The sequence below is a fragment of the Schistocerca americana genome, chromosome 4, assembly GCF_021461395.2.
Source record: "Schistocerca americana isolate TAMUIC-IGC-003095 chromosome 4, iqSchAmer2.1, whole genome shotgun sequence".
NCBI classification, from domain to species: domain Eukaryota; kingdom Metazoa; phylum Arthropoda; class Insecta; order Orthoptera; family Acrididae; genus Schistocerca; species Schistocerca americana.
The window spans coordinates 852,303,795-852,317,465 of record NC_060122.1 but is presented as its reverse complement, the minus strand read 5'-3'; the positions used below and the strand labels follow the sequence as shown (position 1 = coordinate 852,317,465).

Here is a 13,671-nt window from a genome sequence, read left to right as displayed (position 1 = left end):
TGAATGTAATAATGAAACTGATAAAATCTTCACCATTACAGCAGTGCCTTTCTTCACTGGAATGTAAGTGACCTCAATGTTCACCTGGAGAATGTGATACTGCGATTGCAAGAAAGGCTCGTCTAATGCAATCTGTAGAGAAGACAACTGCAGTGGCAAAAGAGTGGAAGGTGGGATCCTTGTACTTTTAAAATACTCTTCCCAGTAATTGCTTGATTTATTGATGACAATAGTTTTTGCTGTTGTCACTGCCTTCAGTGGACCAGTTTTGCATTAGTTAATTCTTTATACCTACAAAACTGACACACTAAGGAGGCCCTCAGTGAGGTGGTTGATGGGAGGAGCTGAATCCATGAGAGTTGTGTGCTTTCCACCAGTATTGGCTCTTTTCCATTTGTTTACCAACTTTAAGTAACAGGCAAGGCTGTTTAATTGGTCTAAAATGTTAGATTGTTTCAAACTCAAGTTACATATAACATTTCACCAGCTATTAACTCTGTTCATCACTTTTGCTTTTGTAGAGGTAGATGCATTTGGCACAGTGTTTTCTGCTGGCTAAGGTTGACATTGACCAGAAAACAACCAGGAGTGCTCCCTGTCACTCAATTTCTATCAATTTGACACCTTCCATTGGTCACCTCATTGAGAGCCTTTTTAGAGCATGTGTTTAGTAATACTGACTGAACCCCACAGATTAAGGATCTTGTAAAGTTTGTCAACTAAATTCCCAGATTGTATCTCCTTGTGTGATTGTGATACTCTCATAAACAGAGTACAATTTTCTTCCAATCACAGAAGAAATGGTACATTTCATCATGGAATCGTGGTAGAGTTCTGACTCTGATCTAGCTTTCTGCACTGTGTAACTCGCAGGTATTGTTCCGGTACACCTGCACTGTTGACTGCTTTATATAGATGAAAGTTAGTGGAATTTTAAGCAAATATTACAGTTCTAAGGTGGTGTATACTGTGGATCCCAGCATGGCAACAGGTTTTGTTACTTGGCTATTTTTCCCAAACAGTGCCTGCAAGATTGTCTTACTTAATCAGCGAGTTTTGTTGGATTCTGAACTGTATCCAATTGCAGGAGTGTGGCTCCAGAAAGGATGATAGATGCTGTCAGAGGAAGAATTCATCTGCTCAGATTCATCACGTAGTTTACAAGCCATTCAGCAGCTGTACCCGTCAGAGGAATCGGTTTGAAACGTGCAGGATAATCTGGTGCAAAATACAGTGCGGTCGTACCATAGTGAAATCAAAAGAGCAGTTGTCATTTATGTGCAGGCAGGAAGTACACTGTAAGAATATAATTCTTGATGTGTAACTGCACTATTCCTCCTCACTTTTTAATATAATTGTTGAAATGTCCTGCATTGGTAGGAGACAAAAAGCAAATTGCAGTGTAATTCCACATCATGGCTAGAGCATCCACTCTGCAACTACAAATACACGAAGAAGTTATTTGTAGCAGATGTGGAATAGGGCACTGTCCTCGATGCACAATTTTCACTTCCGTTGAGAGAAGTAGAAGGATGCAGTATGTAAGATTTACTTTACATTGTTCATTAGCCTGGCTGCTCGAGGAATAAGAAATATCAGTAATTAAATGAAGTTTAGTAGGTTATTCGACCTTGGGTGCTCACATTGATAAAGTGTTCCCTAAAGTAAACAGTATTTTGCATTACCCAGTGAAGGTAAACTACATTACGATCTGTAATGATTCAAACAAGATTTGCGTGCTGGTAATGCCTTAAGAATAGCTCTGAACCAAGTGAAAGATTCCCCAAGTGTGCAGTTTAATTTTGCAGTGTTAATGAAACAACAGAACTACAAATATGCATTATGCAACAATCAGCAATAGTTTTTGGAATATTTGCACATTATTGAAGTGCGCAGATGTAGTAGAAAATCGTAACGTGAAGTCCGTGCCTAATGAGTGAGTCAGTGACTTCGTTTCTTGTAGTGGCCAGAGTACGTACCCTAAAAAATCCAATGTGCTTGAATAGACTGGCCTCATAAACATAGGAAAATAATGTAAAGACAGTGAACTCTTGCAATGCATTCTACACAAATGGCTAGCAAGAAGCATGACAGGGCTGCTTCTTACCACTCACTCAGTGCGAGTAGGCCACTCGGGGCCAATTCTTACTGGGCATAAAATAAAGATGCCTCTCCCAGATCGTAATTCAGAAGTACTTTTTTTTTTTTTTTTTAGAAAACTGCGAAAGTGCTTTTTTAATTTAAAAAAACTGTCAAAAATAACACTATTGTAGCATTCTGCAGTATGCTCAGTATGTGTGAATGAAAGGTTGCAGATTGTACCCTTGTTTTTTGTGTTACTAAGCACCAAGTTGATAAATAATTGCAGTTTAGCAGCATCATTTTGTTGTAAGGCAACGAACCATATATATTGTTGCTATATGTGAAAAGAACAGTCATGAGAGAGAGAAAGTGATATTGCTACAGAAAATGCTTAGACAAACTTTTGTGCCAGCCATGTATAACCATGCTCACGTAGTTGGTTTCCTCACTAGACTAATTTACTGTTCAAAAACACGCATTTCTACACAATCCTAAAATAGATGATGTCATTATTATGAAAGTTCTGAGTGTTCTCTCTGACAGTGAATGACAGTCTTACAGTTAACAGTGTAAGTATTAGTGAGTCCAAATTCTTTTGGAAAGTGGTTACTGTACAACAGTACATGAGGAAACGAGCCTGGCCATTGAGTTGTGTCTCCAAGAAGCAGATTGGAGCCCGCCTTGCCACTACGTAGACAAAGTCAACTTGGAAGGGCAGGTTGCTTAGTAATGAAGTAGCAATAATGTTTGAAAGCACTTGTACGGAACTGGTGCACAGATCAAAGAATCCACCGAAAACATGCGTATCGTCACTGATAAAATCTTCAGACAGGTAGTTGAGAGCTGGATATTGTATCAAAAATGCAGATTATCCTACCCACTACAAAGAACAGTGTCAAATATTAAGTACACTTCTTGAGAAATCTGAAAATTTGTTTCTCTACTTTAATAAATCTAACAATGAAATCAAAATAGTCTGAGAGTTAATAAGGAGCTGACTGATGATACATCTCTAATAGTAATCAAGATTTTAGGTTGAAAATCCTCAGTTAATCTGTTTCACTTCAAACAAGGTTGGAAGGGGGAGAGTTTTTATGGGGACCTAATGGAAAATTGGCATATAGTCTTACCAAATTACCAGTAATTTGTATTCATCCTTTATATTACAACCAACAGCAGTTTCTGATACTTTTGTATGTACAATTTTCAGGTATGTCACATATAACAGCTGGCTACCTCAACATGCAAACACTGCTGTGAAGATTCTTTTGGCGATGACTTCTCAACCGTCTTCACAAAATCAAATGGTAACCCAGTTTACTTCAACAGCTGCGATGACAGCAGAAATACGACAAGGATTTGTTGAATGCCTGGAAGCGAATGAAGAGGAAAGTTTGGTAATCGACATTTTACTTTTTTCTTATCTTTCTTCTCCTTCATTGCACATCATCTTAATCATAGTTGCCTCAGTGAGAGTTCTAATAATACTTTTATTTTTGAGTTCAGTTACATAAAATTGTCATTCACCATTAAACAGTTAGTTTAAGCATTATTTATTACTTCTTGTAAGTCTGTTTTATCTAGTTATTAAGTATAGAGGCTATTTCATTTTCACCTAGTTACAAGGAAGACAGTGCCAAAGAAAATGAGCTCTCATTTACAGACCAGAACCTTATAATTAGCTCACTGTCTGTGCAGCTTTCCTTAGGCTGTACATAACTGCTGCCTTCCACCAAGTTAGGAAGAAACACTGGACTGGTATTTGCGTCAGCAATGTTCAAAGCCGGCCGAAGTGGCCGTGCGGTTAAAGGCGCTGCAGTCTGGAACCGCAAGACCGCTACGGTCGCAGGTTCGAATCCTGCCTCGGGCATGGATGTTTGTGATGTCCTTAGGTTAGTTAGGTTTAACCAGTTCTAAGTTCTAGGGGACTAATGACCTCAGCAGTTGAGTCCCATAGTGCTCAGAGCCATTTGAACCAATGTTCAAATCTCTGCCGGGTCTTCCTGATTAACGTCCAACATTCGTGTCCTCAGTCACCTCAGATAAGTGCTAGAAAAGGCACTCCAACAAGGTATAGCTGATTTTATGCCTCTTTCTCATCAAAAACAAGCAACTACTCCCTGTCTTCAACTGCTATTACAAGTTAAACTGTAACCTGCCTCTTCTCATCGTCCCTGGCAGAGGTAAATGACAAACACCTTATCGAACTCTGCCAGAGTTTCGATTTTGTGAATCAGATGTGTGACAAGTAAGCTTGTTGGCATGGATTTTTATGTGCATTTCAGATTTATTAAATGTAATGATAAAGCATTGTGTGTTCAAACAGAGTAGTTAATGAGTTCGGTACCTGGATTCTGGGCAAGATTTTATCACATATTAAGAAGCTTTCTGAAAGTATTTGTGTGGAGTGTAGCCATGTATGGAAGTGAAACATGGACGATAACTAGTTTAGACAAGAAGAGAACAGAAGCTTTCGAAATGTGGTGCTACAGAAGAATGCTGAAGATTAGATGGGTAGATCACGTGACTAATGAGGAGTTACTGAATAAAATTGGGGAGAAGAAGGATATGTGGCACAGCTGGACTTAGAAGAAGGGATCGATTGGTAGGACATGTTCTGAGGCATCAAGGGATCATCAATTTAGTATTATAAGGCAGCGTGGAGGGTAAAAATTGTAGAGAGAGACCAAGAGGTGAATACACTAAGCAGATTGAGAAGGATTTAGGTTTCAATAGTTACTTGTAGATGAAGAAGCTTGCGCTGGATAGAGTAGCATGGAGGGCTGCATCAAACCAGTCTGTGGACTGAAGACCACAACACACACATAAAGAAGCTTCTCAAATTTAAGCTGAAAAATGCCAGAGAAATGCAATAGCGTATATAGTTAAACTTCTACCATCTCGTAGTTTAACAGTCCTGCCGAAGCGTTAGCGACCCTCTTGGGCAGACATGGACATTTAATCTGTAATTTGTCTATAATGAAATAGACACTAAATTTACATTCCCAAATATACAATCAGGTTCGATTGATTAACAGACTGACATAATCCAGGGCTGAAAGAAGATGGCATCTGACTGGACTGGATTCCAGTTGAAGACTTGAAAGATTAACAGTTTATGCAATGTTTCAGTGGTTATTAAAAGAAGAGAGGACATTCAAAAAAATATTTCAAGGTGTGGCTACTTGCTGACTGAGGGGCAGATCTCCTCTGTGAGGATGGCGATGGCTGTCGAACGTCACCAGTCCGGGAATGAATACACTTAACAAATGCTGCACCTGAGAAGAATACACAGCAACATGTATTTTAATAAGCATTTTGTAAGCAGTCTTGATGACTTCCCAATAACTGTAGGAAGATAAAAAGAACGGGACCCCGTGCCTCTCAGTTCCCGAAAGCTAGCAAACAATTTTTCGTTCAGTATAATTTACGGGGCCAACCACCTGGCTACAGTGACGACGCTGGTTCTCGCCAGAGCACCGAAATTACGCACTGTCTGCCTTGGCTAGCACTTGGCTGGGGGGCTGTCTGGGTACGCAGAGTGCTGTCGGCAAGCGGGGCACACTCGGCCCCTGTGAGGCCAGTCGAAAGCTGACAACGGCCAGGAGAGCGATGCACTGACCGCGTGTCCCTCTGTATCTGCATCCAGTGACACCTATTGGCTGAGGATGGCACAGCGGTTGGTCAAACTGTTGGATCTTCAGGCCTGTTCAGATGGGGCGTAGTTAGTTTAGTTTATTGGTTATGGGAGTACATCGTGTGTACAGTTGCACTGAATGGTGAGCATGTTTCACATGCAAAGCAGTGTGACAGCTAGCGTCTGACATTCAGAAGTGTCAGTCCAGTGACAAGTGAAGAACTGCTTTTAGTTTTTTCCCGACTTCACTTGTCTCGAAGGGTTTCGATCGTGAACTTATCTACGGCTTCTTTTTACTGTAATGTTACACAGGCATTCAAACTATCTTTAAGTAGACACATTTGACTTGTATCGGTTACTACCCACGTGTGTGCACACATAATGACTGTTCCCTGGCGCACATCACAAAGCTGTGTAAAGCTGAAGTTGCTAGAAGCACAAGTAGAGTAACTGGACTTGGACTTTGCTTGCACCTTCCCCCTCCCCCTTCCCTCTACCACCCATTGTTTTGTGTAATCAGTATTGCTACTTCACCAGTTTATTGAGATTAACAAGACTTTAGAGCAAAGAAAAAGTTACACATTTCAGTAATTCCTTTTTGTATGGTGCAGTTCATTGCTTGGAACAGTAATGATTCTTCATTTGTTGTTTCATTGTTGATCATTGCAAAAGCCATAACAAATACAAAATATATTATTTACACTTTTGTTGCTTTGGCTATTTTGGCATAATGAGGCTGGCTCCATTTAATAACAGAAAACGAGAATAAGTATCTCCATATTGGTAAGAGAGAGATCTTGTGGACTTGTTGCTCAGCACAGTCCAGTAAGAATCTGCTGATGATTTTCTTCCCTTCATCTCTGCCACTTTTCCATTTTAGTCTCCTTCTTCTTCTTTTCTTCCCCCTACTTCATCTGCCCTCCTCCAACTTTGTTCTTCCCTCCACCTCCACAGAAACAGAAAAGTGCTACTACAGTCTCATTAATTTCTACTTTTGAGTTGTAGAGGTTCAAAAATGCATATGGTAGAATCTCCCATACATTAAAAATATCATGTATACTTTTTTGCTGAATGTCATATTTTCTTTGTTCCACAGAATGTGGATGGTGAAGAGGTTTTGAGTGTACAAGCACAGACAAAACTGACAATTATTAAATTATTGCAACAGTGCCTTTGTCATCCTCAGCCCAACCTAGCACATTATCTTTTTGGATTCGACCTTAAGAAGAATGTTAAGAAAACAATATTTCATCATGCAGGTTTGTTCTATTTGTTTATTATGAATGACATTTGTAAATTTCTTAATGCTACTCAAGCCACTTTACTTAAACACAGTATATAAGTTTGTGTGTCACATACAGATATTACATTTTATTAATAGCTGTAACTGTTCATTTAGTGTGCTTAATTGATTCTGCCCATGGTTGTGTTTTCGACGTATTCTGGTTTATATTAGTATCATATAGTAACGTATTGCAGTTTTTGTATATTTTGAGTAAATTGTTATGTACTACTTTTTAAAATGAGTTGTAGGCTGAAGTTTATTAATTGAATGAGTCAGGCAAAGTTAAAGCTATATGATAGGCACAATTTAATAAAAACCATGAATTATTGTTGTTTGTGTGTGATCATCATTACCTTAACATGTTGGTAATAAGTAAAAAGATGTCTCTGTGATTTAAGAACAGGACTTAACATTCAACACATGTGCACTGTAAACATGGGGCAGTGCACACACTTCGGTGCTGTCATTGAATCTCATTTTACTCTTTAGTTGAGGCGTATAGAGTTTTTTTCCTGGAAAATTTTGGAAAAGCTCTGAAAATTGGATCATTTAGGTCAGTAAACATATAATTTATTTGTGTAGTCAAAGAATTTGTCAACTCGTTCTTTAAATCTACTTTTAAATTCTCTACTTTATTACTTATGGCGTTGAAGTCAGTCTTCAAAGCACCCATGCCTTCGCATAGATTACTAAATTCCTTGCTTTGAGAGTCGACTTTGGTGTTTAACAGACCTAAATTATCATTTGAGTATTTAATTGAGAATTTACCAAGTCTAATTCTTTACTTAGTCACACTTTGAGCAATTAATTGAGAATTTAATGAGTTTAACTTAAGACTCTGAGCTTTGATTAAATTTATCAACTCAGCTCAGTCAGGCACTTCTTTGCTAATCTTCATTGCCATAGCTGGGTCTTGAGTTTCCCCAACTTGTTGTATACTTTCCATACTTTTATATGCCTTAGCTCTTGCAAGAATTTAAAACTAACTTTAAATATGATAATTACACAACAACAGTTCACTCAACAGTATCTTGTACCACTTTGTACTAAAGTAATCAAGTAGAATTCTTGTTGCGTAGGTGAGTGTATGTGGAGGCAGGTCAGCACTGGTGAACAGCAGCTGGTGCCGGCGGCGTCGGATGTTTGTTGGTTTCCGCGTCTGCGTCCTCGCGATGTGAGAGAGAGCAGTACACTCCCTGCACTGGATGTTATTAGCTGAAGCATTCTATGCGTACTTCTTCTTTGACAAATATGTTTCTTTGCTATTTTTATCATTGTGAATTTTTCATTTCTTCCATGTTTTTCCATTTAAATTTTGCTCCATTGGGTACTTGAACATATTCCAATGTCTCGGAGTAATTCCCGTGCCTTATGATGTTTGGTCACTGTGGCAACACATAACAGCTTCTTCTCTCGTTTTTGACTGAAAATTCCTGTTTTCTCGATCCTTTCACACAGGTCGTCATGTTCTAATGTTCTGATAATTTAGTGTGAGTATGGATCTGGGTAATATCAGCTTATTCCTCCAAACCACCTTCCACTTCTTTACGAGGTGACTTAATTTGGAATTTGAAGCCACTTTTCTTTACCGAATAGCCGGCTGCTGGAAACCCTCTTGACTTCTTCTCCGTCGACTAACGCTAGGTACAGTAATTTTTAGACTCTTTCTACTTATGACATAAGTAGGCATACAAACTTTACTTTTCGTCGACTACGGTGTATTTGACCTCCATACACAACAAAAATCTCACTTTCCACATGAATAGGTAACTTCCTGCAAGTCTCTCGTACAGTTGGACGTTTGTAACAAATTGAGTTACAGTTGAAAGAAAGTTGGCTTGGATACCATGACCTTTCTTAACATGAATCATAAAATGAGTGTTGCCTCTAACAAGGTTGTGTGAAGAGACTGCAAGAGTACCTTTTTTCAACTGTTTTTGTTTTAATAACAATAGTCAATGACACAATAAGCACGGAGCTGCATATAAACTCCATGGTTCTTCCTTAGACACTCACTAAAACATCTAGGGATTGCCCGACAGGTAACTGCCGGTGCCGTCCGACCACCGCGTCTTTCTTCCCGCGACTGATTTTAAACCTGCACACACAAACATGTGACGTGCAGTAGGTAGAATTGTACCATCCCTCACCATATCCAGAATATCGTGTGTTTGAGACAGTAGAAGGCTGAGTGGTTCTAGAATTAACACACAAATTCTCGAATCACTACAGTGTGCATGTAATGACGAAGGTGGAAAGAAATGAAATTAGCCTAATCTCACTCAAAATACTCCATGCTGCACATTTTTGTTCAGTACGTCGACAGCATAAATGAAAGTGCAGTGTGTGTCGAGTGTGAGGTTCCAGTATCCTTCCAGAAAACAATCTGCTGGTGGATATTATGTATTAGTGAAAACCTGGAACCACATGTCTGATAAAAATTGTAGTTCAGATGCGAATTGGACAAGAAATCGGATACAATTCTTTAGCTGTACTTCTGAAGCATACACTAGCACTTTATTTGGGTATATCCTTCTAGTATGTCCCCTCTCTACATTCATAGCAGATGACATTGTAGTTTTCATATTTTGATGAAAATCACCTTCAATCTTCAGTTTGTCCCGAGAAAATTGACAAGCCTCACTTGAGCTACAACGCTGTCTGACTTGCTGTTCTTAAACACAGAATGAGCTAGTTGACATTCACAAGTAGCTGGAAATTGTCTTGACTAGCCAAAGGATTGGAATCTGCTGTGAATGGTAATGTTTAGAGGGCTGTCAAAACTCGCGTACGAGAAGTACCAGTGCTGCCTCAAGTACTGTCCTCTTCTGTGGATCCTGTCTCCTGTACAGGAAGTATGAGATCTCTCACTACTTGTCCACTTGGCTATGAGTGTCGTGTCATCAATGTTAGGGCTAGGCGCCTGCACGGGATGGACGAGGACCGGGAATGACTCAAGGTGGTGTACCGATGCCCCAAGCCAACGAGATTGAGGTGCTGTCATAAACTGAAACTGAGCCAATGAGAGAGACTTCATCCGCAGGGAATCGTCCTGTTTTGTGTGTCAACAGGAGGCAAATGCAACAGAGTAGTGGTCTAGATTAGATTAAATTAGTACTTGTTCCATAGATCATGAATACGGCACTTCGTAATGATGTGGAACATGTCAGGTGTCTATACAAGGTATTATATTACACAAAATATTACATGACACTTAATAGTAATTTTTTTTGGGGTGGGGGGGGGGGGGGGGGGTGGGGTGGGAGGGGATTACCCACTTACGATATCCAAAAATTCATCTAATGAGTAGATGGAGTTGCCATTCAGAAATTCTTTTAATTTCCTTTTAAATGCTATGTGGCTATCTGTCAGACTTTTGATGCTATTAGGGAAGTGACCAAAGACTTTTGTGGCAGCATAATTTACCCCCTTCTGAGCCAAAGTTAGATTTAACCTTGAGTAGTGAAGATCATCCTTTCTCCTAGTGTTGTAGCCATGTACACTGCTATTACTTTTGAATTCGTTCGGATTGTTAATAACAAATTTCATAAGTGAATATATATATACAGTGAAGATCTCTAGCTCTTTAAATAAGTGTCTGCAGGATGATCTTGGATGAGCTCCAGCAATTATTCTGATTAGAAGCTTTTGTGCAGTGAACACTCTTTTACTCAATGATGAGTTACCCCAAAATATGATGCCATTCGAAAGCAGAGAATGAAAATAGGCGTGGTAGGCTAATTTACTCAGATGTTTATCGCCAAAATTTGCAATGACCCTAATAGCATAAGTAGCTGAACTCAAACGTTTCAGCAGATCCTCAGTGTGGTTTTTTTTCCCATTTCAACCCCTCATCACTGCATACACCTAGAAATTTTGAATATTCTACCTTAGCTACTGATTTCTGATTGAAGTCTATATTTATTAATGGTGTCATTCAATTTACTGTGTGGAACTGTATATGCTGTGTTTTGTCAAAGTTTAATGAGAGCCCATTTGCAGAGAACCACTTAATGATCTTCTCAGAAACATCGTTTACAATTTCACCAGGTAATTCTTGTCTGTTGGGTGTAATAGCTATACTTGTATCATTGGCAAAAAGTACCAGCTTTGCATCTTCGTGAATATAGAACGGCAAGTCGTTAATATATATAAAGAACAGCAGAGGACCAAAGACCGAACCTTGCGGCACCCCATTCTTGATTGTTGCCCAGTTTGAGAAATCACTAGTTTTTTGCATATTATGTGAACTGCTTACTTCAACTTTCTGCACTCTTCCAGTTAGGTATGATTTAAACCATTTGAGCATTGTCCCATTCATACCACAGTACTTGAGCTTATCTAGAAGTATTCCATGATTTACACAATCAATAGCCTTTGATAGATCACAAAAAATCCCAACAGGTGAGTTTCGGTTACTCAGAGCATTTAATATTTCATTAGTGAAAGTATATATAGCATTTTCCATTGAGAAACCCTTCTTGAAACCAAACTGACGTTTTGTTAAAACTTTATTTTTACAAAGGTGTGGAGCTACTCTACAATACATTACTTTTTCAAGAATTTTGGATATGGCAGTCAGAAGAGAGATTGGGCGGTAGTTGTTGACATCAGATGTATCCCCTCTTTTATGAAGTGGTTTAACAATGGCATACTTCAGTCTATCTGGGAAAATACCGTGCTTCAGAGGGCTGTTACGTATGTGGCTAAGAATCCCACTTATTTCTTGGGAACAAGCTTTTATTATCCTGCTGAAAATGCGATTAATTCCATGTGAGCTTTTATTCCTGAGAGAGTTTATTATCTTCCTAATTTCAGAGGGAGAGGTGGGTGGAATTTCAATTGTATCAAATGGTGTGGGTAAGGCCTCTTCTATTATCTGCCTTGCTTCTTCCAATGAACATTTAGATCCTATTTTCTCTACAACATTTAAAAAATTATTATTCAAAATGTTTTCAACTTCCGGCTTGTTGTTTATCAAGTTTACATTTGCTTTGATGGTGATGCTGTCATCCTGTACTCTTGGTTACCCTGTCTCCCTTGTAATAATACTCCAAATTGTTTTGATTTTGTTATCAGAGGTATTAATCTCAAACATGATGCACATGTTTCTGGACCTTTTAATAACCTTTCTTAATGTAGCACTGTCAGCAGTTCAGATGTCCTGGAAATATTGGTACCACTTATTGAAATGGCAGAAGGGATACGAAGGAACACCAAGTACACTCAGTGTGTATGCCAGTAGGCCTTATTCACCATGTGGAAGAGGCTATTCTGGCAGCCATTGAGGAAACAGGGTGCAACCAACAGTAGATTGTGGTGCACGTTGGAACAAATCGTACCAGTCATCTGCATATCATTCCAGTGACTGGCAGAGAAGGTTGAGAAGACCAGCAACCCTCAGGAAGTTTCAACAAAGCTCATGATCTGCAGCATTGTCTCCAGAACAGATCATGGCCCCCTGGTTCTGAGTTGAGTGGAAGACTTAAACCAGAGACTAAGAAGGTTCTGAAACAAGTGAGGCTGTGACTTCGTAGGCTTGAGTCATATGCTTGAGAATTATAGGGTCCCCCTGAAAGGGGGATGTGCACTACACATCAGAGGCTGCTACCCAGGCAACTGACTGTGTGGGAAAACAAAAGGTGTTTTAGATTAAGTGACTCTCCATCCAGTCTAGATAACAGTAGCTGTAGGGGACCTGGAAGAGTCAGTATAAGATCCAAAGAAGAGCTGCCTACAGATGATAGTATTAAAGTTTTAGAGATTAACTGCACAAGCATTTATAACAAAGTGACAGAGTTTAAAGTACTCCTAAAATTGAAGTACTCCTAAAAAGCAGTGCTCAAAGCTGATTAAAACCTGAAACAGATAGTTGTGAGCTATTTGGGGAAAATCTAAGTATATGTATTAAAAGGATAGGCTAATGTTTATGTATTAACTGGAGGTAGTGTATTTGCTGCAGTTGATAAGAAACTCAAATCCACTGAGGTAAAAATCAAATACGCATGCAAGGTTGTCTGGGCAAGACGCAGTATCAAGTGTAAATTTGTAACAGAATTCTTCTATTGACTATCAGACTCATACATAAAAACAACCAAAAAATTCAGAGAAAATTACTTGTACGTAAGTTCTCCACTCGTACTATCATCGTCAGAGGAGATTTTAATCTTCCAACAATCAGTTCTGAAAGTTGCTGTTTTGTAAGTAGTGGGCCTGGTGAGAGTCTGCAAAACATCACTAAATGCCTTCTCTGGGGACTACAGTGATTTATATGTTAAGCAAACTGGATAAAGAGACAGGATTGGCTTATCTGAATAAAGAACTCAAAATATTTAGCCACAGAGAGAAGCATGTAGAAGAACTGTGGTTCAGGTTTAGAAGAATGGTTGACCATGCACTTGATAGTTGCATACCTAGCAGAACAGTTCATGATTAGAGAGGCATTTTGTGGTATATAGTCACTTTGAAGAAACATCTGTAGAAACAGACTACAGCATAATAGATGTAAAACAAACCATAGGTCTAAGATAGGCAAATGCTGAATGACACGCATTTTGCTACCAAGGGGGCAATGTCAGAAGCCTTCCATGACATCTATAGCAGAATATTATTAAAAGTATAACAACAAAAATATAGATAAAAAAATCCACTCACCAAGCAGTGGCAG

General features: G+C 39.1%; 1 protein-coding gene across 1 annotated transcript in view; it reads left to right on the top strand.

The window, feature by feature from the left end:
* LOC124612680 (nuclear pore complex protein Nup205) overlaps positions 1–13,671 on the top strand; it is a 314,008-nt gene that overhangs the window by 196,203 nt on the left and 104,134 nt on the right. Inside the window, exons 17-18 of the mRNA XM_047141009.1 lie at positions 3,293–3,479; positions 6,816–6,978. Coding sequence (XP_046996965.1) covers positions 3,293–3,479; positions 6,816–6,978 — 350 coding nt within the window. The remainder of the gene's footprint in view (positions 1–3,292; positions 3,480–6,815; positions 6,979–13,671) is intronic.